This window comes from Carettochelys insculpta, chromosome 7 (genome assembly GCF_033958435.1).
Source record: "Carettochelys insculpta isolate YL-2023 chromosome 7, ASM3395843v1, whole genome shotgun sequence".
Classification (NCBI taxonomy): domain Eukaryota; kingdom Metazoa; phylum Chordata; order Testudines; family Carettochelyidae; genus Carettochelys; species Carettochelys insculpta.
The window spans coordinates 6,995,501-7,020,071 of NC_134143.1; the positions used below are offsets into that span (position 1 = coordinate 6,995,501).

The 24,571-nt window shown below is 51.8% G+C and overlaps 1 protein-coding gene across 1 annotated transcript in view; it reads left to right on the plus strand.

Moving 5' to 3' along the window:
* The window catches only part of TLL2 (tolloid like 2), a 48,256-nt gene extending 30,373 nt beyond the window's left edge, over positions 1–17,883 (plus strand). Inside the window, exons 11-19 of the mRNA XM_074999403.1 lie at positions 816–941; positions 1,935–2,095; positions 2,424–2,426; positions 3,215–3,395; positions 4,813–4,938; positions 6,998–7,125; positions 9,512–9,725; positions 13,308–13,558; positions 17,396–17,883. Of these exons, the coding sequence (XP_074855504.1) occupies positions 816–941; positions 1,935–2,095; positions 2,424–2,426; positions 3,215–3,395; positions 4,813–4,938; positions 6,998–7,125; positions 9,512–9,725; positions 13,308–13,558; positions 17,396–17,530 (1,325 nt within the window). The 3' untranslated portion in view covers positions 17,531–17,883. The remainder of the gene's footprint in view (positions 1–815; positions 942–1,934; positions 2,096–2,423; positions 2,427–3,214; positions 3,396–4,812; positions 4,939–6,997; positions 7,126–9,511; positions 9,726–13,307; positions 13,559–17,395) is intronic.
* Positions 17,884–24,571: the final 6,688 nt, after the last annotated feature.

Below are 24,571 nucleotides of genomic sequence, written 5' to 3' on the forward strand. Positions count from 1 at the left end.
CATAAGTGGTGATGCTTGACCTTAGATTTGTCTCGCGCACATGATTTAACCCCACCTCCCCTCGAGTTTTTCCATGGAGTAGGAAATCAGGCATTGAGTCATAGCCCACAAGGGCATTCTGCCGTAGCGCGGCACTGAAGGAGCAGGGGTCTGGAGTCTGTCACATCCGGTATGGCCCAGTATTAATCAGCAGGGGGCTTGCAAACTTTTCCACTGTGGACCTTCTCATAACGAGACCATCTTATGGCTCCTGCCTCTCCCAATTCTCATTTGTCTCTGCGGCAACTGCTGCTGTCGCTGAGATGGATGAGTAGTAAGTCGAAAAGGTGACTTGTTTCCCTGTCTTTTACTGCAGTTTAACAGCTGGGACAGGCACGAGCAGCCCAGCCATGGATGACCCTTTGGGAATGGCTGACCTATGGAATGAGGGGGGTTTCCTAGCAGCGAGCCTGTAAATGAAAGCAGGGCAGGGGTCTCTTTTCAGTGTGGTTTTACGGCCTTTTCCCGGTGTGGGGGCGAGGCTCCCAAAGAGATCACAGGGGTGGGGCTGTCCCCACCGAGTTAATGCACCAGTAACCTGTACCAGGGAACGGGGTTAGAGGCCCATAAACCCAACGTTGAGCATTAGAGTTCATCTTCCAGCGAGGTTGCCTGGAAGCGTCACTTCGGTGCCTGCTGTCTGGCCGGATGCTGGCTGTGCGGATTGTGTGCCGCCACCTCCCCTGTGACCCCGAGTGCTGCCTGCGAAAAGGGGGCTGGGGAGGTCGCGTCGTTAGGAGAGCTTGGAGCGTTGCTTTGCTTTTCTTTCCCTGCAGAGGTGGATGAGTGTTCTCGGCCGGACAACGGGGGGTGTGAACAGCGCTGTGTGAACACTCTCGGCAGCTACAAGTGTGCCTGTGAACCGGGCTACGAGCTGATGGGCGACAAGAAGAGCTGTGAGGGTCAGTAGCCTGCCGAGCAAGCTGAGGACAGCGAAGTCAACCTGGGTTGAAAATGGTTCCCGCCCCACCCTTTCTCTGGCTCTTTCTCTCCCCCGCCCAGCAGCCCTGCTCTGTGTAAAACCTTACAGGGGACAAGGCATAGACGGTTTTTACCATGATAGAGCTAGCTGGGGTCAACGCCAGGTTGGGCGGGGGTGTAAGCCTGACCTTGGTTGGTTGCATGAAGATCAAAGCTACCTTTGCCTTGTCCCCAGTAGTGTTCTACATCTCGAACTGTCTGGAGGGGCCTGATGTAAAACCACGCGCCCGCCCCCTTCGCAGTGAAGACAAAGCAAATATCCAGTGCAGGTTTAAAGAAAATGGACCACTAGTGACAGAGCGGGAGTCGCCAAAGACACTCTGGTTTTATCTTCGCTAGGCGGCAGTTGAGCTTCTCCTGATGTAGATATAGACTCTCAGCTACCAAAGGCCCAGCGGGTTGGTTTTTCAGCCTCTAGGTAACTGATTGCCACTTCCGCTGAGGGGCGAGCAACGTCTCTGGCTGTAAAATCTACCTTGGGCACACTTCACGCGCTTGATGAAGGCTACATACATTTGTTCTAGGCAGCTGTCTGGGATAAAGAATTCTTTGTCGCCTGGAACAAATGCACGAGGCATTCCCACGTTGGCCTCCACAGTCACGTTAAGAACCTCAAGTTAATTGGTTGTCACTGAACGTGAGGTGCAAAATCTAATAGAGAGCCACTCCTGACAGGCCACTGTCGTGCTAAGGGCAAGATCCTCAGCTGGTGTAGAACGGAAACAGTCTAGCAACTTCAGTGCAGCTCTGCTGGTTTTTACTAGCCGAGGAAGTGGCCCAAAGCGATTTTCCATTTTCTCCTTGCTATGGCCCCAAGTTAGCGCTGAGTTGTTTCCTGTTGAACAACATGTTGTAGCCTTTTCTCCATCTGGACAGAAGCAAGTAAACCTCATGTTTGCTTGTCCCCTCTCCAGCTGCCTGCGGAGGGGTCATCTCCAAGCTCAATGGGACCATCACAAGCCCAGGTTGGCCCAAGGAATATCCCACGAACAAAAACTGTGTCTGGCAAGTGGTTGTTCCAGCCCAGTACCGGATCTCTCTGCAGTTTGAAGTCTTTGAGTTGGAAGGCAATGATGTACGTAGCCGGTCCAGGTATTTAAAGGTCTAGAAAACCTGACCTATGAGGGACAGTTGAAAAAATTAGGGTTGTTGAGTTTGGAAAAGAGAAGACTGAGAGGGGACCTGCTAACAGCTTTCAAGTACCCGAAAAGGTGTTATGAGAAGGGGGAAAAATCTTCTCCTTAACCTCTGAGGATAGGGTAAGAAACAATGCACTTAAATTGGTGCAAAGGAGGTGTAGGCTGGACATTAGGAAAAACTTTCTAACTGTCAAGAGTGGTCAAACGCTGGAATAAATTGCCGGGGGAGGTTGTGGGATCTCCATCACTGGAGATATGTAAGAGCAGGTCTGACAAACACCTGCCAGGGATGGTCTAGACGGTGTTTGATCTTAACGTGAGTGCAGGGGACTGGACTTGATGACCTCTCAAGGTCCCTTCCAGGTCTAGTGTTCCATGATTCTGTGATTTAATAGGTGCAGTTATTGTCTGAGCTGGCTACTGACAGCAGACCTGGTGTTATCGCTTGGTCTGGGGGCTTGCCACTGCTTCTCAGTCCTTGATTTAACAAGCAAGCGGCAGTCGGTAGTGGGACGTTCTTTGGAGAACGGAATCTGTTTTCCCTGGTACAGATTATGAATCGATGGGGAGTGGATTGCTACGGCGTGATCTCTGTTACAAATGGGCTTGTATCTATAACAGTAGGTCTCCTAGGTGTTCTCCAGCTGCAACCGTTATGAGTGTCTTTGCTAGAGGTTCTTTCCCGGGAGGATTACTGGGCATTGAGGGGATAACGTACATGGGGATTGGTAGCGTTTCCCTACTTCACAGAGCGGTGGTGTGGAGACAAGCCCAGGGAAGACGGTGAGGTGCTCAGGTGGGGATGGGGATGGGGACCGGGTGGGTGTGGTACAGAAATAAACGAAATGTAACTAAAACCAGCCTGATAGAGGCAAGCAGGTGACGAGGGGCAGGAAGGGAAGAAGTCAATGGCAGTACGTGACTTGGGACCGGCAGGAGCATCTCTGCATGGTGTCACTCAGGGACCGGACTCTCGCTGTTGTGTACCCAACACCTGCAGCGCGATGTGCGTCTGCCCCACCCCCCCGCTGTGGAATCTGACTGTCCCTCGGCAGGTTTGTAAATACGACTATGTGGAGGTTCGCAGCGGGCTGGCTTCCGATTCCAAACTCCATGGCAAATTCTGCGGCTCAGAACAGCCGGAAGTGATCACCTCCTATAGCAACAACCTGAGGCTGGAGTTCAAGTCGGACAATGCGGTATCCAAGAAGGGATTCAAAGTCCACTTCTTCTCTGGTACGTGGCCGCGTCGCTGGGGGAGGAAAGCTCTCGGTACCGGTTGTCCTGTGCTTGTGGGAGCGCCGTGTGCTTTGTGTGAATGTGCAGGGCCGGGCACAACTCTGGCCAGGGTGGCATCAGTGGTGAGGGGCTGCCTGCTGCGGCAGGAAAGCCTTTGTTGTGAGTTCTGCACGATCCATTTCCGTGGCACAGCCCTAGTGGTGCAGGAGTTGCCCTGGGGGAGCCTTTGATTTGTAAGGCCGGACAACCTCTGCCAGCAATTTCTGCCTCAAGCCCAGAACTTGCGTTTAAAGCTAGAGAATGTCTTTTGGAAAGACGTCCCCGCCTGAAGACTCAACAGGGCAGCAGATCACCCAGTGTCCTGTCTCAGACAGCAGCCGGCACCAGAGCACAGCAGACAGGGCTTGGGGTGAGCTTCCCTTAGTGGAGGTTTCACCTTGACCCCCAGAAGTTAGAGGTGGAGTTTAGCCCTGAAGCAGGAGGGTTTAGACCCTTCAGTCCTTACCACACTAACTCTTGGATATTATCTTATAAGGGTCCAGGCCTCGTATTTGAGCTCTTGGCCTCAATGACACCTTGTGGCAGAGAGTTCCAGAGGTTATTTATTCTGGCCCAGTTCATGGCAAGTGCACCTGTATTCTCCTGCCACACTCCACCAAGCCTAGGCTCCCCGGGCCCGAGAGATGTCACACGTCTTGGGCAGAGACTCTGCATATCTCCCTCCTGATTAGGTATTTTCCAGACTGTGCAGTTTCCTGCCTACCCAGTGATAGTCCCACAAGCCAGACCAGGCCAACACCTGTCCTTTGCTTCCTTCTTGAAGGCGTGTTTGAAAAAAAGAGTAAGAACAACACAAGAACTTTTGCATACATGCTAGAAAGCATCCTGGAGGTCAGCACCTCAGCTGCAGCCTTGAGTGCTGGTAGGGGTCAGGACTTCCAATCTCACCACTCCGGTTTTTCCTTGTGCTTACAAATTCATAACTCTCTCAGAACCAGAACAACCAGGAAAAGGTCCGTCTTTCTTTTATCCCGCATGGGCCCTTGATCTTGGTCTCCTGTAACAGGTGAGAAAGGGCTCCAGAGAGCATGAAGCAGAGTTAGCAGTATAACGTGGGGTTTTGCCTGTCAGGTCTGTGGGGTATTTTATCAGCTATTCTAGTTTGGTTATTGTGGGGCTGAGTTTTAAACCTAGGGGGACATTTAAAATATACTTTGTGTGCTAGCCCCAAGCTATTTGCTGGGGAGCGGTGTGCGGCGGGAGATCGGGGCAAGAGCAAAGCAGCTGGTCTTGCTCCAGAGATGGAGAGGTTGGTTAGTTCTCTGCCTGAGCAGAGAAAGTTCCTGGCAATGGCTGGATCCAGTTCCCTCTCTCTTGCCAGAGGATTAAGTGCCCTGCGTTTGACTCTCCCCAGATAAAGATGAATGTGCCAAGGACAACGGCGGATGTCAGCACGAATGCGTCAACACGTTTGGGAGCTACGTCTGCCGGTGCAGGAATGGGTTCATGCTGCATGAAAACGCCCACGATTGCAAAGAGGGTGAGTACTGCTACAGAAGTCTTGGTCTATTTCCAAGCCCATTGAGGGGTTGTCCCGAAGCAACGTAAGTAATAATGTGGCGTGAAAATATCCAACAAGCACAGAAAATATTCACCCTGGGTAAGGAGGGGAACAAAAACCTCTTCGCAGAGCATAATGTAGATGCAACAATAGCAAACATCCTCACCAGGTGATCAGGGCTTGGCTCCCATTGAATTTCAGCGCTGATTTAGGTAGCGCTACGCAGAGCTCCCCAGGCCAGCTCCACGGACCTGAGGTCACAGGGCACACACCAGCGCTGTCAAAACGGCTGTGCAGAAACACTTTTGAAGTTGCAGTTTGGGCTCGGGGCAGGCGCTCCCCTCCCAACGCTTAGAGCCCGAGCTGCAGCAGTCACACAGCAAGGCAGTGCAGGCCAAGGTGTGTTGAGCTGGGCCAGGAGCTGTGCTGTGTAGACAGAGGGAGGTGGTCCAAACCCAGAACACGAGGGAGAGGGAGGCACGGGGAGGAAACACTGAGGTCCACTCATGCTTATGGAGCTGTGTATATTGGTGCTGGCAGTTAATGAGCCCAGGTAGACTAGCTCTTTCCTGTGCCCCCGTCACACTCATTCACTTTCAGCGGACTGGAGAGGATCAATGGTTTACAGTTAATGCTGTTGTGGTGGTGTGTTTCCACCAGGCCCCGGGAGGCGGCACCTCCGACGTGCGTCTCCTCGGGTATTTCTCCCGTCCGGAGAACTGTCTGGCAAAAGGAACTGATCCAGAGTTCCCACTGCGCCCAAGCAAAAGGGTCAGCGGTGAAAGCCGGTGGTCCTCAGTGAGGTCAGAGGGCTGGGCAGGCATGGGCCGGTGACTCACACCGCAGGAATACACCATCTCTAAGGAGCAAATCTCGGGCTGGTGAAAGACCTGCAGAGACTGGAGTCTTCTGTTTTGCTCCAGCAGGGTAAAGCAGAGACAGCCCAGCCCAGGCGGCCTGCCCTTAGAGCACACGGCAGCTCGGCGTGTCTCCTGAGCCGAGCCGCAGAGCGCGGCTCGGGGTTTGTGGACAGGGGCCGCGCTCTGTGCTGGAGAGCACTCCCTCCGTTCACGCAGGCCCCGAGCAGCCAGCTGAGGAACACGAAACTCCACTGTTGCCTGTGAAACCAGCTCATGCAAACACAAGGCAACCGGCAGACAGCCCATGCCCGCGGCACTGGGCAACGTGGGCAAATTCCCCGAGCGCAGCGTCCGCTTGTGAGCGGACCCGATCGCTTGTGAGACGAGTCCTCCCAATCCCAGCGTTCACCCAACACCTTCCTGTGCTCCAGCTGGGCTGGGGCAAGCCGTGCCTGCAGAGTGAGGGGGAGGTGGGGCGAGAACCTGCTCTGGGGGAGAGAATTCTGCCCAGGGTGGGAGCAGAACGTGTGCGAGTTCTGGGGGGATCTTCAGAATGCGAGACGGCAAATGGTCTCTTCCTTACAATGCAGGAGATAGAGCCGGAACCCCCCTGCGCCTGGCCCATGCAGGGAGAGCCGGAACCCCCCAGCCCGTTCAGGGAGAGTTGTATCCCCGGCCCGTGCAGGGGGAGCTGTAACCCCCCTGGCCCCGGCCTGTGCAGGGGGAGCCGTAACCCCCCTGGCCCCGGCCCGTGCAGGGGGAGCTGTAACCCCCCACCCCGGCCCCAGCCCGTGCAGGGGGAGCTGTAACCCCCCACCCCGGCCCCAGCCTGTGCAGGGGGAGCCGTAACCCCCCTGGCCCCGGCCCGTGCAGGGGGAGCCGTAACCCCCTCGCCCCTGTGCAGAGTGGTGCTCATTCACTGAGGAGCCTGCTGCAGCTGTGGTGAGCAGAGAGGGAGGTGGTAGCTCCAGCAGTAGAAGTCGTGCTGAAAGACGCAGGTGCCCTAGGTTGTGTCCGGGGGGGCTGAGAGCCCTCTCCAGGGCTTAGTGCTACGCAGCAGTTATAAAGAGCATCCAACAGCTGACTCCTTCTCCTGCTTGGCTTGGGAGCTGCCTCTGGCGTGCTTCAACTAGGGAGACTGGACTGGGTGACCTCACTCTCTCTCTCTCTCTCTCCAGCTGGCTGTGAGCACAAGGTGAGCAGTGCAGAGGGAACCCTGGCGAGTCCCAACTGGCCCGATAAGTACCCCAGCCGGAAGGAATGCACCTGGAACGTCTCTGCCACTCCTGGCCACCGTGTGAAAATCGTGAGTGACAGCGGGGAGGTGGGGCGGGGCGAGAAGCCCTCTGCTCCTCCACTGGCAAGCACCCACGGGTCAGACTGTGGCACTGGAAGCAGCAGCGCGGCTGCCTGTGCTGGGTGCTAGGGCTGCCACAGAGGTGTTGGGAAGAAGATGTCTGGGGCACACCCCGCTCTCCCCGGAGTACCCTGTGCCATCCTCGTCTGCCCAGCCCCCCTTTGTAGGTCGGCAGCAATGGGAAAGGGCGCTGGGTTACCAGTGAGCATGAGGCGAACTGGACTTGCCTACAGGTTAACCAGACCTTACCCATATCCCGCCAGCTGTTTGGGTGGGAGGCGCCCAAGCCACAGCGGGCCCACTGGCTGGTGTGGCTTGGGCTTCAGTGCCCCAGGATGCCTGGAGTAGCCCCAGCCCTAGTGGGCCAGCAGGGCCCTGGCTGCACCAGAACGGCCCCAGCCTTGTCTGCGGCAGGCCGGGCAGCCTGGAGCAGCCCCTACTGTGTCTGGCTGGCAGGACCCCAGCCCTCCTCCAGCTGCCCCTCGCTTAACAGGTAACCGGTTAACCAATATAATTTTCATCATCTAGCCAGTTGTCTGTTCTATCTGATATTGACATCCCCATCTGAAGGGCCGATCGGCCCAGCTACGCACGGCTGTGTCTGCTCTGAGAGGATGCCCCAGCCCACGGCAGCGAGTCTGAGCCTGGCCCATCAGACTCAGGCTCCCTCTGTGGGGTGCAGATGGACATCACAGATGTTCCTGCTGGGGCTGGGGCTCTGCTACCCGCCCCATGCCCCCGCCCGGGTTTTGGAGGCCGGGCTCCCGCCTCGGCAGACATGCCCGTACCCTCTGCAGCATGAGCCTGAGTTGGTTAATTCGGGGCTCTGAGTCTCTTCTGGCAGCGTGGCTGTCCCCTTCGTGTCCCCCCGGCTGTAGGACTTGAGCCCCTCTCATCACAGAGGGGCTTAACTCCTGAAACATCCCCGCATCTGCTCCTGCTGGGATTTGTAGGAGAGAGGAGCTGCCTTGCCTGGCAGGGAACATGCCATGTCAAGGCACCAAAACTACACACGTCGAGTCCTGGACTGCCTCTGGCACGCAAGCCAGGCGCTGCTGCACCGTGCTGAGGATGCAGATCAAGGCTTCATGTCCCATGGATGCTGGAACAGCTGAAAACGGGGCTCAGTGGGGATAAGACCACATTAGAGGAGCGGGGAGAATGTGGCTCCAGCCCAGCCCGGCACGTCTAGCGACGTCGGCCAGTGGTTCCCAACCTGGGCTCTGCAGACCACCGGGGGTCCAGGAGGGTGTTGCAGGGCGTCCGCGGGGCAGGGGGGAAAGGTAAATGAAAAGATAAATTAAGTTTTCAATATATTTCAAAGTTACAATCCCTTATTATTTTGAAACGAATTCTCTTCCAGCCATGATATGAAGTGCTGGCCGAGAATTGCTCCATGATTTCCTTTCTCATTGAATGCAGCGTGCACAGTGGCCGGAATTGGCTTTGATGGGGGTCAACGAATGGTTTGCGGGGGGTCATTGGGGGTCCGTTCTCGTAAAAAGGTTGGGAACCTCTGCCCTGGGCTGCATCAATGAGTCTGCCACAGATGGCCTAGATGAGAGCCAGGCCCGGGCAGGGGAACCGGCTGTTCTGCTGTGTGGCATGGACTCAGTATTGGTTTCCCAGGGGGAAGAGGGGAGAGAGTGAATGTCACCCCAGTGAAGTGGATTCTATCCCTGCCCTGAAGTGAAGCCCCAGGGTGTGGCTGGGTGGCTCACTTAGCCCTAACTGAGTGTGACTCTATTTCTGATGTTCAGCCTGAGACCCCTGGGGCCTGATGCGGAGCTGCTGGGGGCCCCGTCTGCAGCTGGGGTCGGGCCGCGCTTTGGATCTAAAGTGACAATAGACAGCGACAGGCTCTGGAGAAGGAGGCTGTAGATCTCTCCGGTGGGGCAGGCAAACTGTGGGGCAATGTCCGACAATTTGCACCTCGATCTGCCCCTCCTCGCCCTAGCTGTAAAGCGAACGCCGCTGGCAAAGCCCCGGCTGCATTTGCGGTGCTGCTGTGGAGTGAGAACCGCAGAAACCCCCAGGAAGAAAGTCACCCTTTTCTGTTTGGCCAGGATTTGGTTGGTGTGTGGAAGGCCGTAGGCTGCACGCTGAATGAGGGAGCTAAAGAGAAATCCTGAATAGATACCCAGGCACATTCTCCTTATGCTCTTTCCAGAAAAGGCTCTTGTATGGGCTTGACTGGGTGGGGAACACGGTACCATCTTGGTAGTGGTTTGTACCCTGCTTTGTAAGCCACCGTAGGTTAAACCCGGCCAGAGGAGTGTCAGTGTCTTTCATGTGTTCAGAGGCCTAACATGCGCTCTTGATGCCGGTCTTGTAGACGTTCAACGAGTTTGAGATTGAGCAGCACCAGGAGTGTGCCTACGACCACCTGGAAATGTACGACGGCCCCAACGGCAGGTCGCCCGTCCTCGGCCGCTTCTGTGGCAGCAAGAAACCGGATCCGGTGGTGGCGTCTACCAATAAGATGTTCCTCCGGTTTTACTCTGATGCTTCTGTGCAGAGAAAAGGCTTCCAGGCAAAGCATAGCACAGGTAGGGTGGGTTTTCTCCTCCATGGACGCTGGGAGCAATGCAATGATGATTGTGTAGATTTCCCAAGCAAGACAGGCTCTCAAAATCACACAGTGCCCAGTCACATAACATTAGACAGATCACAGCAAAGCTGTTCCCAAAGAAATGACCTAAATCTGAGTATTAAGCAGCAAAAACAGACTGCACTAAGTCGTCACTGGAGCATACGCTGCCTTGTACCCCACAGCCAGCCGTCCCCCATCTGCAGGGGACTCACCTAGTGTCCTCTCTTGAGCCTCCTAGATGTGGTCTACATGGGGAGAATTAATAGCTTAGGCTGGGTCTACACTGAGATAAATGTGAATTTATTTATATCGAATTTCTAATTCTAGAATTTATAAGTTCGAATTTGACCAGCTTCACTTCACACCGTGCTCCCTACAAAGTCGAGACGTTGCTGCCACACACACATTGGCTACCATGGACTATTGCAGTAGTGCATTGTGGGAAGCCATACCACAGTTCCCTCCTCCCTGTAGCATTCTGGGTATTGCTCACTGGTCTTGACGTCATCTTCCCCCATTGCATTTTCCTCATTCCCGTCCCGAAGCCTGAAACTATGCTGATCCCTGGAAATAATGCAGACACCCTCAAAGTGACAAGAAAGAGGATAGAAAAGTTCAGGAAGAAATAATTTTTGGTTTCCCTCCACATTATGTTGCCAACACGGATGCAGTGACTGTATTCTCGAGTGGTCATCCATTTGTCCCATGTCCTGTCATTGCATGCATGTGATCCCTGAAAATAATGCCGGGGCCCGGACTTGGATGTTAAAGAGAGAAGTAGGAGGGTAGGAAAGTATGTGAAAAAGGAATTTTTGGTTTCTCCATTCACTCTATTGGTATTGGAAAGGGTCTTTGGCTTTTCAGTGCACTTTTAGGCTTCCATGCAGTGACCGTGTTCTCAACTGGCCATCCACTGAGTATCCCACCTCCCATCATAGAATCCTAGGGCTGGAAGGGACCTCAGGAGGTCATCTAGTCCAGCCCCCTGCTTCAAGCAGGATCAACTCCCACTAAGTCATCCCAGCCAGGACCTGGTCAAGCTGGGACTTAAAGACCTCGAGGGATGGAGAATCCACCACCTGTCTAGGCAACGCATTCCAGTGCTTTTCCACCCTCCTGGGGAAGTAGTTTTTCCCAATATCCAACCGACTCCTCTCCTTCTGTAACTTCAGACCATTGCTCCCTGCTCTGCCATCTGCCACCACTGAGAACAGCCTCTCGCCATCCTCTTTAGAGCTCCCCTTCAGGAAGTTTGAAAGCTGCTAGTAAATCACCCCTCAGTCTTTTCTGCAAACTAAACAAGCCCAAAGTGCATGTGACCCCTGCGAATAATACAGCAGCCCAAACTGCTTTGTCAAGTGAGAAGAAAGCTGATGGAAAAGTATAGGAGAAAAAGCATTTTTGGTTTCCCCTCCTATAGTATTGCTCACATGGGTGCAACACCTGTGTTCTCAATGGGCCGTCTGTCCCATCTCCCTTTGTTGCATGCACGTGATCCTGGAAAATAATGCAGGAGCCTGGACTGTTTTTTAAAGTGGGAAGAAAAAGGATGGGAAAAGTGCAGGAAAAAAGAAGTTTTGGTTTCCCCCGGCTGCAGCAAACTCCGGTACGGGTGAAGCGGGGGTGTTCAGTGGAGGACCGGTTGAGGTGGTCCTTCCCCGGTGGCAGCAAGCCTCTTAGCCACTGGGGAAGACTTCCCCATGGCAGCAGCAAAGCCCGGACTATCCTTCCCGCCCTTGGAGCCCTAAACACACGCCTGGCAGCATTGCCAGCCCCGAGCAGCAGGCTTATCCTTTCACAGGGTTGTGTTGGGGGCTACCCGTGTGATGTGCCTGAGCATGGGAAGGACCCAGACTGTGCGGCAGGGAAAAGGACACACACACAAACTGCTAAGAAGAAGTTTCTCGGTGGGCTATGCAAGCCCCACCCCCAGCACAGCCTAGCTGCCGCGTGATACGGCGGGGCAGGGGCAGGGGCTGGTGCTGGGCAGCGCAGAAAAAAAATAACAAGTGTACAGACAGAGCTGGGAACTCCCTGCAGGGGATATTTGAATGGGTAGGTACACGCACAGCGCTAATAGCATAGGAAGAAAGAAGCCATTTCTCGGGCTGTCATACTAACATGAGCCCACAGCTGAAGGCTCCCGGCTCCTGCTTGGAAATCCAGGCTCTTCCCGTTACGGGAGAGCACCAGCCAGAGCGGAGCATTGAGGGGGCATTATGGGTTACGTACGGCATCCCTCTGGAGGCTAATGCGTTTGCGTTTAAGACGTGGTGCCTCCACACCGGCCTTTAATCGAACGTCTGAATTCGAGCTGGACGGTAGCTGTGATTTTGTGATCTCGAGATCGGCGCTCCCGAAGTGGAGCTAATGGTGTTTGCAGTGGAGACAGGCACGCGGTAAAATCGAGCAGGGCAGGGCAAAAACAAACAGCGGTTCAGGTAAGGCCTCCTCGCAAGGCAGAGGGCCAGCAAACCCAGGCATGGGCCTAGGACAGCGAGAGGGGGAGACTGACACCCACAGGTTTGGGGTGGCAGGGGGCAGGCCCTACCGCTCCACTGCACCCCAGACCAGGGCCCTGGTATCAGCAGAGACGCCTTCACTGGGGAGCCACATCGCAACACACTGACTTAGCTATTCCCCCGGCCACTTCCAGACTCTCCCCTGCAGCTCATAACTCAGCAGGGCCCAGGGTAGGCTCCTCCATGCATTGGTAGAGCAGGGTCTCTGTCCCAGCCCATAGCGCCTCTTTGGTGAGGCCTGGCAGTCTGGGCCAGTACTTAGCCTCCTGCAGGGCTGCACTGTTCTCCCAGCCTGGGAGCTCAGGTTCAGTGCCTGTCTTCTCTGGTGGCCGGGCCCCAAGTGGGCTTCTGGCTGGGGCTTTTATACCGATAGTCCCGCCCCTGCCTTCTGGTCAGGTGAGGGGGCGGGGCTAGGTTCTGCGCATCAGGTTTCAGGGAGGGGTTCTTCCAGCTGTTGGTCGGTGAGCAGCCACCTCTGGTCACTAGACTTAGCTATAACTAGCAGTAATCTACATGTGGGCTCCCTTCTCCTGGAATAATGGTGTTTCACCCCCACCCCCTCCAATTTAGCTTATCTGACTTTCCAAGCGACATAAAAGGAGGAAAAGGCACTCTGATTCAAGGTGGGTGCCCCATGGGGAGTCTTAGCACCATGGTTTTGCCGGAATATTTACACCCATGTCGCTGTGGTGGTAGTTTTCCCCAGGTAGACCAGTCCCTCACTTCTACGGCTGGAAGGGCTCATTGTGATGACCTGCACAGACCAGAGGTCTGCACCTACTGGTCTCTCTGTTGAGCCAAATGGAACTGATCTGAGCATAATAACCGCTTAGATTTCTGGCCTTGATTCAGAGGGCGCCAAACAACTGGAGGATTTGTCTCCTGCCTGGAGAGTCTGTTTCCCCTCGCTGCAACGGAGGCGCCCCATCTACCTGCCGGGTGGCCGGAGGAGAGGTCTTGTCCGGGTGGAGCGGAGGCATGGTAAGGACTGTGCATGTGCTGTCTCTTTGTTCCAGAGTGCGGCGGGCGTCTGAAGGCTGAAGTCCAGACGAAGGAGCTGTATTCCCATGCCCAGTTCGGGGATAACAATTACCCAGGCCAGGCCAGCTGCGAGTGGGTGATTGTGGCGGAAGATGGCTATGGAGTGGAGCTCATATTTCAGACCTTTGAACTGGAGGAGGAGGCCAACTGTGGCTATGACTACATGGAAATCTACGATGGCTACGACAGCACCGCACCCCGGCTGGGCCGCTTCTGTGGCTCAGGGGTAAGCCACAGGGAGGCACCACCTAGGAGCAAGGAGCTTAGGCTCTGGTGGCCCATTTAATCCTTGGCTCCTTTGTAGCAGAGTAAGGCACCAAAGCACGCTGAGGCCGCTCAGTGATAAGAGGGGAAAGGAGGGAATTTGCTGGCATGAGTAAGCCATGCTCACCCAGGATGGGTCTCTCCCCCTTGAGGGCGACTGGACAGCATCTGGAGGTAGACGAGCCAGCTCCAGGTAGAAGGAGGTTGTGGGGTTTGGTCCCCCCTTCTGCTGACCCATCCAGTGGAACAACAGTGTGAACGCTCTTGAAGTCTCATCCACCCGCCGTTGGCTCCCAACGAAAGTGCGCTGATTGTTATCTAGTGCTTTTATGCCCCGTGTGAGTGGGGTCCCCGAGAAGCATCTGAGATCATTCCATTGGTCTGAGGTGCAAAGAATGGGGGCGGGCACTGCGGAAAGCTGGTGGTTACTCCGGTTCTTAGCTTTTCCCAATGCAGCTAAACAGTTTCTGTGACACCTTCCTGGTTCCCCTGAAGCCAACAACACAGTTCCCTTACAGCAGCTCAGCCTCAGGCCTCCCGAGTCAGATATGACGGGGATCAGTGACGATCTTATTCATCAATGAAGAAAGCTCTACCAATCCCAAGGAATCGGACATGGTACCGCCCAGGTTAATTAATGAATATGTCCCATCTTATCGCAAAGACAAGCTGATCGCCAGGTCTTAGTAACAAAAGTGAACTCCATTAAAAAAGAAGAGGGCATATCGGTTAAAAGATCAGTGTAATACAGTCATTGGCTTTTATGTTCATGTTTTAATCAGATAACATCACACCATGCTGCCCTGTCCCTGTGCTGGGCCCCTTTAAAATGCAGTTGGGAAGGTTTGATCGGTTATATTTTAATAGCTTCCTTAAAATACAGCATGGCAAACCCTCCCACGTGTGCCTTTTAAATGAGGCAGCTAGCAATCAGCACACGCAGCTTGACAAGGACAGACAGCTCCCTAGGAGCAGAGGGGCATGTGGGCACCAGGCGAAAAGACACCTTTTGCCTGAAGAAAACTAGCAGGGAAGCTGCAGGCCGGAGGCAGGATTGCAGAGGTCTGCAGAGCTGCACGTGCAGTGACTTTGCCAAAGAGAGGCTGTTGGCCATGCAGAGGCAGCAGCGCTGGCTTTAGTGGGGTTACAGGGATGGAACACAGAGAGTTCACAAAGGGCTGCTCAGCAGCCTCAGTGGAACGTTGGAATTTATGACCGTTCCCAGAGCCTGGGGCATCTGTGTCACTGCCAGAAACCCCTCTTTGCCCACCTTTGCAGTCATGCCAAGGGCTGCGGAGGTCCTGGGGCTGAAATAACAGCTGCCTCTGGAGAGCTTCTCTGCAGAGAGGAGCCGAGTCACCTGGGAAGCAGCGGTGCAAGTGTCATCCACATCCAGGGCCAGCATTTGTACCATCACACCTAGGGGCTGACCAAAGTCACAGTCTGCTTTGGTCAATTTCACAGCCTGGGGTTTTTCAAAACTGTAGCTTTCATGGTTCCGGCTATTGAAATGAGAAATGTCGGGGTGCTGGAATTGGAGGGGTCCCGACCCAAAGCCCAGCTGTGTGGGGATTGAGAAATTACTGTACTGAGGATTGTGGCACTGCTGGCCTTACTGCTGTGGTGCTGCCTTCAGAGCTGGGCAGCTGGAGAGCAGCGGCTGCTAACAACGGGGCCACTACCACCAGCAGCGCAGACGGAAGGATGGCCTGGGATGGTGCAGCATTGCCATCCTTATATCGGCACTGCTGACTTCACAGCTGAGCTCTCCATCAGCAGCTGCCAGTCTCTGGACGTCCAGCTATGAAGGAAGCACAGAAATAAGGGTGACAGTACTGTGACCCCCTTAAAATAACCTTCAAAACAAAAAGCAGTCAAGTAGCACTTTAAAGACTTGCAAAGTAGTTTATTAGGTGAGCTTTCATGGAACAGACCCACTTTTTCAGACCGCAGGCATACCAGAACAGGCTCAATATTTAAGGCACAGAGAACCAAAAACGGTGAGCAAGGAGGACAAATCAGAAAAAAATGATCAAGGTGAGCAAATCAGAGAGTGGAGGGGCTGGGGGGAAGGTCAAGAATTAGGTTAAGCCAAGTATGCCGACGAACCCCTATAGTGACTCAGAAAATTCCCATCCCGGTTCTAAACCACATGTTAATATGCCGAATTTGAATATAAAAGCCAGCTCGGCTGCTTCTCTTTGAAGAACGGTGCGAAAGTTCTTTTTCAGTAACACACATACCTTTAGGTCATTGACAGAATGCCCCATTCCATTAAAATGTTGACTAACTGGTTTGTGGATCTGGCGTGTTTTGATGTCTGTTTTGTGCCCATTGACCCTTTGTCTAAGGGAGTTAGAAGTCTGTCCAATATACAAAGCATCTGGGCATTGTTGGCACGTGATGGCATATATAATGTTAGTAGAGGAGCACGAGAAAGTGCCCGTGATTCTGTGAGTAACCTGGTTAGGTCCAGTGATGGTATTTCCAGAGAAGATATGTGGACAAAGCTGGCAGCGGGCTTTGTTGCAGGGAAAGGTTCCAGGACTGGTATTCCTGGGGTATAGACTGTGGCTGTTGGCGAGGATCCTCATAAGGTTGGGAGGTTGTCTGTAGGAGAGAACAGGCGTGTCACCCAGGGCCTTCTGGCGTGTGGCATCCTGATTAAGGATAGGTTGTCGGTCTTTAATAATTAATTGCAGTGGTTTGTGTGTTACTGAAAAAGAAACTTTCGCACCGCTCTTCAAAGGGAAACAGCCGAGCTGGCTTTTATATTCAAATTCGGCATGTTAACACCTGTTTTAGAACCGGGATGGGAATTTTCTGAGTCACTATAGGGGCTCGGTTGCATACTTGGCTTAATCTAATTCTTGACCTTACCCCCAGCCCCTCCACTCTCTGATTTGCTCACCTTGATCATTTGTTTTCTAATTTGTCCTCCTTGCTTACTGTTTTTGGTTCTCTGTGCCTTAAATATTGAGTCTGGTCTGGTCTGGCTATGGTCTGAAGAAGTGGGTCTGTCCCACGAAAGCTCACCTAATAAACTACTTTGCTAGTCTTTAAAGTGCTACTTGACTGCTTTTTGTTTTGATAGTGTATAGACTAGCACGGCTCCCTCTCTGTTACTATTAAAATAACCTTGTGACCATCTTGCAACTCCCTTTCAGGTCAGGCCCTCTCAGGTCAAGAACCTCTGGCTTCCCCAGTGAAATCGGTATAGTACAGGATAAAAGTATACAAAAGACTAGATATCAAGGGGGGAGACACCCGATTTCTCAGCCTGTGATTCATTTTTCCTGGGTGTGAGCATGGCAGTACCCCCAACCTTACCCCAGGGAGGGCGGTCGGCAACGGGACTGAAGCTGGAGCCACCTGCTTTAAGAGCATGAGGCTCTGCTGCCTGAGCTGAAGGATGCTGGATTATCTGCAGCTGTAGGTGGCACATTAGGGGGTACAGCAACCCCAAGAGAGGGACAGAGCCTACATGGAGTGGGTATGGATCAGCACCCCCCCGCAAGACACTCTGTGGTCGGTACAAGCCATCAGCCTCTTGACCAATGGAAGTTGGCACTGAGGCTTCCTGCCAGTAGGCAAATAAGATTCCTCCTCATACTTCTTATAAAGTGCCTGAGAAATGCCAGCCGGGCGGAAAGCCATGATGCGTGCTGCGTTCGGCTCTCATGCTTGCTTGTCAGACCTGCTGCGTGAGCACGCGGGCTTTGACCCCAGGCCTTCTGCTCACGCTGAGAACAGCGACCTGTCCTGCAGTCTGACTTTCATTCTGTTTGCTCTCCCGCAGCCTCTGGAAGAAACCTACTCGGCGGGGGATTCGATCATGATCCAATTCCATACGGATGACACCATCAATAAGAGAGGCTTCCACGCCCGATACACAAGTACGAAGTTTCAGGATGCCCTGCACATGAGAAAGTAGCTTCGATGTGGCTCCGAGACATTCCCCGGCGAAGGACCGAAACGTCGACCTGGTAGTGTTTGTAAACTCCTGGGCTGAAGCAGTGTGCAGTGTCCTGCCGTAACTAAAACTGAACGCAGTCCAGAAGCCTTGCCTTTAAAACTAGCCTGGCTTTCTCTGGCTAACATACCCACCACCCAGTCTTTTCTCCTGATCATGACTGCCAGGGCATCGACCTCATATTTAGTGCCCATCTGGCCACTGGGCGGAACGAAGAACCAATTTGAACTGGAAGAAATTGATCGATTGCATCCTCCCAGCCAGGATGCAGCACCGACTCAGCATCAGGCATGGTGGCCGTTTTAATGCAGCATTCTGTGGAACAGACGATGCCCAGAGCCGCCAAAGGAGAAGGCCTTAAACCAGCACAGGGCCTCCTAATGCATCCCTGTAAGCTCGCACTGCTCTGTGCAATCAGTGGCAGCCCACAGAGCTGCGACACCAGGGAGCCAGGTTCATTTCTTATTTATTGTTTAGTTTTTTCAGCCTCTGCGTCAAGGTGATGCAGGGTTTGCTGGAAGACTGCTAGTTAATTGAACCGTGTTCTGCAGTGCCAGGAACCCAGCAGGGTCCGAGCCAGTACAGCAGCATTCTGCAGCAACGGTAAAGGACAAAGGTCGTAACTGCCAGCAACTGCCGTGGAATTAACTGGGAGTGAAAAATTGGAAGTGTATCAAGCTTGCACGTTCCTGGCACCAGCTGCTCGCAGGTGGTTTTGTTGTCCTGGTCAGGCGACTGCTCCCTGAGTTCTTAAAGAGGAACGTTCCTGCCTCAGCTGTGCTTGCTCAATCCCTGCGTAGGCCAGAGTGTTTTATTGCATGGATTTCCTGCCCTCCCTCTGCCGTTAAATTCTTGTTTCCTCATAATACCACACCTGCCTTTGAGGCCTCTACTTCTCCTCCCACTTGGGGCACTGCCCAAGCACCCCTATTTGCGTGACGAACTTGTCCCAGGATCCAGGCAGTTTTCTGGGCTCTCTTGAAATACAAGCCAGGAAAATGCAAGAGCAACTCAGCCCCTGCCCTGCCAGTGTCCCAAGCGACCTGGGACTGAGAACTCAAAGCGCAAAGTAACGCTGAGCTCTGCAGAACTCTGTCACTGTGTCGGGGAGATGGATGCTCTGAGCTCGTGTTGGACTTGAACATGTTGGCTGAGAAGCAGGCCATCAGCTGGCTTCTCTTTCCACCTATGTTGCCGCATAACGTTAGCAGGCCAATGAATTTTGCTGTGCCGGATGCTGCTTTAAAGCTCTTTGAGATCTAAGGCTGATAAATTTAAGACGAATTTTTGGCATAGCAGCCCCTGGTTTAACCAGCATCAACCCATGGAGGACGAACGAACTGTTGGGCATGCCTTTCGGAGAGCAAGGGAGCCTTTTAACCAACCATTGCAAAGCAATGTGCTGTGTTTGAACCTTTACGGCATTTCTTTAAGATACACACGTGGGCATTACAAGCAAAAAGCTGTGGTACGTTAGCTTTAACAAAGTATTTATAATCAAAAGATTAATATGTTTACATAACCAGCGTACTGTTCGGCTACAGCGAGTCACCCTGTCAAGAGGGGTAAACTATAGCCAGTGCAGCCTGGTGTTAAATGCCAGGCACAAAAGGGTCCTTGGGGGACAGGTTTGTTTCCAAATGTGTTATAAACAAAATGCCATCCCAGGAAAAGTTCTTCGATGAAAGAGGCATCCAAGTATTGTGAATACTGAGGAGAAGCTAATGCATGAGAATATTTTCTTGCTGAAAACAGGAAAATCAAAGTAATATATATACTATATATATAAAAATATAAAATAAATGCATGTCAAAGACCAGTAGTCTAGGCCTTACAAGGTCAGATAGAGTGAACAATACTATAGCATTGACTGTAGCTTTCCTACAGGCCATTTGAAACCATATTGCGTGGTGCTTGTTTTCTTAGAGATGCTTTTTTTTTTTTTACTCTTGATAGCCATGTGATCTCTCACTATGGTACACTGGAACCTGTTGAAATGACCTCTGATTTGGAGCCTGATCCTGACACCTCCATTCAAACCAAAGGCCCGTTGAGATCAATGGTAGCTATTCATGAATAAAGAGTCCAGGGCCAGGAATATAATAAAACTCTGCAGCAATATGGAATCAGAGTCCTGCATTGCATTGCAGGCTGTGATTCAGATGCTAGCAGCTCTCTGGTAGGAGTGAAATCTGCGGGTGGGTTAAAAAATAAAAGTTACCTTAGAAGCTTTCTTTGAAATTAAGTATTATCGTTCCACATTTTTGCAGCATTTCTGATTTGTCCTGGCCATTTGATGGCGTCTTCTGATTCACGGCAAAAGTTTGCAGTGTGGTTTGCCTGATTTGCTAGATTTGTTAGCGTTCAAGTAGCTAGGTGTGTTGTGTTACTGCTTATTAGCCACTGTTTTACTCTGTGCTTTCTCCAAGGATGCGTGCAGAAATTCCTCTCCTGTCTTGACTGGGCTCACAGTCAATAATCCTAAATGCCTAAAAGGTTTCCTTTTTTTTTTTAAAAAAAAAACACCTGACTCTTTAAAATGTAGCCATATTTTGGTCTTTGTGTAGTTTTAAATTTCCTGAAATAAAGTCAGTTTTTAAAAAGTCCATGGGGAAGTGTATTTGTGCCTAGAATTACCTCTCGGAATGTGCCATTTTCTGTACTACAGCGGTCGCTCTGGCAGCATTTGTTTCATTCCCCATGGACGTGCCTTGGGCTTGGGCTGCACCTTTTGCGACGTCCTGTCTTCAGCTTCTGAAACAGAGCTTAACGCGCAGGTTCAATGTATTTCTTCATTGTTTGAATTAATGAAGGTGGCTGACAGTGGCGTAAAGGGTGGGGCTGTGATGGTGTGACCTAAGCCCGGGTGCCCAACAGGAGGCTGGGGGCTGGCTGCACCACGTCCCAGTGAAAGGAACAGAAAGGAGGTGCTGCTGGCAGGACAGAATGGCTGTCTCTCTAGCAGCCGGTCGGGACCTAGAAGGCCGATATAACAAGAAGCGGCCGGGCTGTGCCCAGTCAGTTCCCCACAGGAGCTCTACTGAGAGACCAGCAGCACTTTGGACAGCTCTGATTGTGAGCTAGATCTGGGCAAGCGCGGAAGACTGGCCACAAGCCGAACGCAAGAACTGGCAAAACCGTGGACAGGGCTAGTCAGATCCTCGCCCTCAAGCCCTGGAGACAATCAGGCAAAGATCTCACATGGCACCCCTTTGCCACAGAAGGGTGCTCGTGAGAGGGTGGATCCCGTTAGAGGGGCTCACCGGAGGAGTGAGGCAGCGGATCCAAACCACAGCTGCTTTCTCTCCGAAGCATTGGCAATAGAGGAAGATGCACCGCTATGCCTCTTGCCCGGTCGTTTTGGATCCAATCAAGGTTGAGGCCCAGGAGTGAGCGGCTTTGATGGTGGTGGGGAGGGGGGTGATTACCCAAAGCAGCTCAGCCAGAATCCAGCCACCTGGAGCTCTGGGTGGAGATGGCTAAGCTATTGTCAGTGGAGGATGTTTCCCTGCGATGTGCTGAGACAGGGAACGGCGGGGAGAAGGCAAGGCGCCCTCAGAACGACAGAGTTTTCCTCCTGGCTTTATTAGCCAGCTGCCTTCTGTCCCGCTCCATTTCCAAAGGACCTGGTTCCTCCTCTGCCTCCACTTATCTCCAGCCATCGCCATGGTGCACAGGCTGTGTCATGTTCGTGTGACACTTTGCAGGAACGGCAGGGAAAGAACACGAGTCCTTCTGCTCCAAAATACCAGCTGAGCTGAGGGTGCAGCTACACTTGCCAGAAGATCGATGCAGTGGCGGTTGATCTGTCGGGGTTTGACTTAGAGTGCCGCGTGGGGGTTGAACAAGCAAGGGCTCTGCCATCAGCTCTGGTGCTCTTTGCCCGGTCAGCCTCCCACTGGAGCTGCATATCTTATAAGAACATAAGAACGGCCATACTGGGTCAGACCAAAGGTCCATCCAGCCCAGTATCCTGTCTGCCGAGAGTAGCCAATGCCAGGTGCCCCAGAGGAGGTGAACTGAAGACAATGATCAAGCGATTTGTCTCCTGCCATCCGTCTCCCGCCTTTGACAAAAGGCTCAGCACCATACCTTACCCCTTGCTAATAGCCATCTATGGACCTAACCTCCAAATATTTACTGAGCTCTTTTTTAAACTCTGTTAGAGTCCTGGCCTTCACAGCATCCTCTGGCAAGGAGTTCCACAGGTTGACTGTGCGCTGTGTGAAGAAAAACTTTCTTTTATTAGTTTTGAACCTGCTACCCATTAATCTCATTTGGTGTCCCCTAGTTCTTATATTATGGGAACAAGTAAATAACTTTTCTGTGTTCACTTTCTCCACACCATTCATGATTTTATGTACCTCTGTCATATCGCCCCTCACTCGCCTCTTTTCTTTTCACGTATCTGGAGCTGCGTCTCTTAAATCAATTTTCTCCCACAGTGTAGACCTGGCCTCAGAGAGGATCTCCATTGGATCTGCAGAGCTCCAAAATATCTGTTAGTCTATAAGGTGCCACGGGACTTCTTGTTGTTCTCAAAGATACAGACTAACACGGCTTCCTCTTGGATACATTAGATCTCCAGCCTAGCAGTTCTGATTCCATCCAGGAGAGGGCAGAGGCGCATACGCCAGTTTGGTAGTGAATGTTCTTATTTTAGTTCTACTGCACTGTCACCTTCTTGCTGCTGGTGACTGGTCTCCCATCAGGCCTTAAATGCTATCACAGCAGGACCAGTTAATGAGGTTTTCCCATTAGCCAAATGGCGACCCATAGATTTTGGTCCCAGTTTTCAGTGCCAAGAGGCATGAATTTCTCGATGCCACACTCCAGAAGGCCCTAGGTGACAGGCCTGTTCTCTCCTACAGACAACCTCCCAGCCTTATGAGGATCCTCACTAACAGTCACAGTCTATACCCCAGGAGTACCAGTCCTGGAACCTTTCCCTGCAACAAAGCCCGCTGCCAGCTTTGTCCACATATCTTCTCTGGAAATGCCATCACTGGACCTAACCAGGTTACTCACAGAATCACGGGCACTTTCTCATGCTCCTCCACTAACATCAGATATGCCATCATGTGCCAACAATGCCCAGATGCTTTGTATATTGGACAGACTTCTAACTCCCTTAGACAAAGGGTCAACGGGCACAAAACAGACATCAAAACACTCCAGAATGGGGCATTCTGTTAACGACCTAAAGGTATGTGTGTTACTGGAAAAGAACTTTTGCACTATTCTTCAAAGACAAACAGCGGAGCTGGCTTTTATATTCAAACTAACACGTGGTTTAAACCAGGACGGGCACTTTCTGAGTCACTACAGGGACTCGTCTGCATACTTGGCTTAATCTAATTCTTGACCTCCCCCCCCCCCACCCCTCCACTCTCTGATTTGCTCACCTTGATTATCTTTTTCTGATTTGTCCTCCTTGCTTACTGTTTTTGGTTCTCTGTGCCTTAAATATTGAGTCTGTTCTGGTCTGGCTATGGTCTGAAGCAGTGGGTCTGTCCCACGAAAGCTCACCTAATAAACTATTTTGCTAGTCTTTAAAGTGCTACTTGACTGCTCTCTGTTTTGATTTTGCTCCTACCGGGACAACTCGTGTGGTACCCCTTGCAGCGTGCAAGGCAGTGCTCAGGAAGTGAAGCGAGGCTTTCCCCACTCAGAGTCCATCTCCCCTGTTAAGGAACTTAACATGCAGCCTCTCGTTCGGGTGAGTTTTAAATTATTTGTGTGATTCTGTCAACAATTTCAAGAATCTCTCTAATTTTTAAGTATCAGAGAGGTGGCTGTGTTAGTCTGTATCTTCGAACACAGGAAGTCCTGTGGCACCTTTTCGACTAACAGATATTTTGGATCCATAAGCTTTTGTGGGCAAAGACCTGCTTCAACAGATGCATAAGCAAAACTTGTGCTCCAAAATATCTGTTAGTCCATAGGGTGCCACAGGACTTCTTATTTTTAAGAATCGGGATGTGCCAAATTGAAAATCTAGCCATTGCAATGAGTATATGTAGCACCTGGGTCCTTCTCTTGCTCTCTGATTGCTATAACTTTGACTAAGTTTGCCCTCTTAACAGCTCCATCAGGGGAGGGCTCCACAACATAGTTACTGCAAAACAACAGCTGTTGTTTTGAAATAACTACCCTAGCATCTTCACGATGCAGCCACTATTTCAAAATAATTTCAAAGTAGCGGTTGAGTAATTTTGAAATTGATAACCCTTGTTGTACCTGGAATAGCGCTTATTCAGATATAGCTCTTTCAAAATAGGTGCTGTTAAAACACTTAATAGTGCCTATTTTGAAATAAGTCATAATGCATCCAATGGCACTTTCAAAATAGGCTCCCTGTGTGTATAGGATGTATTTCAGAACCTCCACTCCCAACATCCAGCAGTCAGAGTCCTGGGGACTGCCAGGGGTTGCATCCCTGACAATCCTGTCTAGTAACCAGTGTCCCTTGGTAAGGTGTTCCAATAGGTAATTACCTTCAGTGTTCAAAATATGTGCCCACATTTGAATTTGTCTAGATTGCAACTTTCAGCCATTGGATCATGTTAGACCATTCTCTGCAAAACTGATGAACAATCAAACATTTTTTTCAAATATTTGTTCCCTGTGTAGGTAGTTTATAAATTGGGTTCAAGTTGTTGCCCTGCCCTTCTTTTTGCTTAGCTAAAAGAATTCATCTCTTTGAGTCTTTCACTATAAGATGTGTGTTCTAATTATTTAATCATTCTCATTGCTCTTCTCTGAACCATCTCTAATTTATCCTTTTCCTTCTGGAATTGCAGACTCTGAAATGGGGTACATTATTACAGCAGCAGTCACACCAGTGCTAAACAGAAGTAAAATAACCTCTCTGCTCCTACTCAAGATTCAATACTAATCTTCCAGAAAACTCCTGAGACAGCTCTTTAAAAACTCTTGGATGCAAGTTATCTGGACATGCTGATTTTAAAATATCTAACTTTTATAGTTGCTATTTAACAG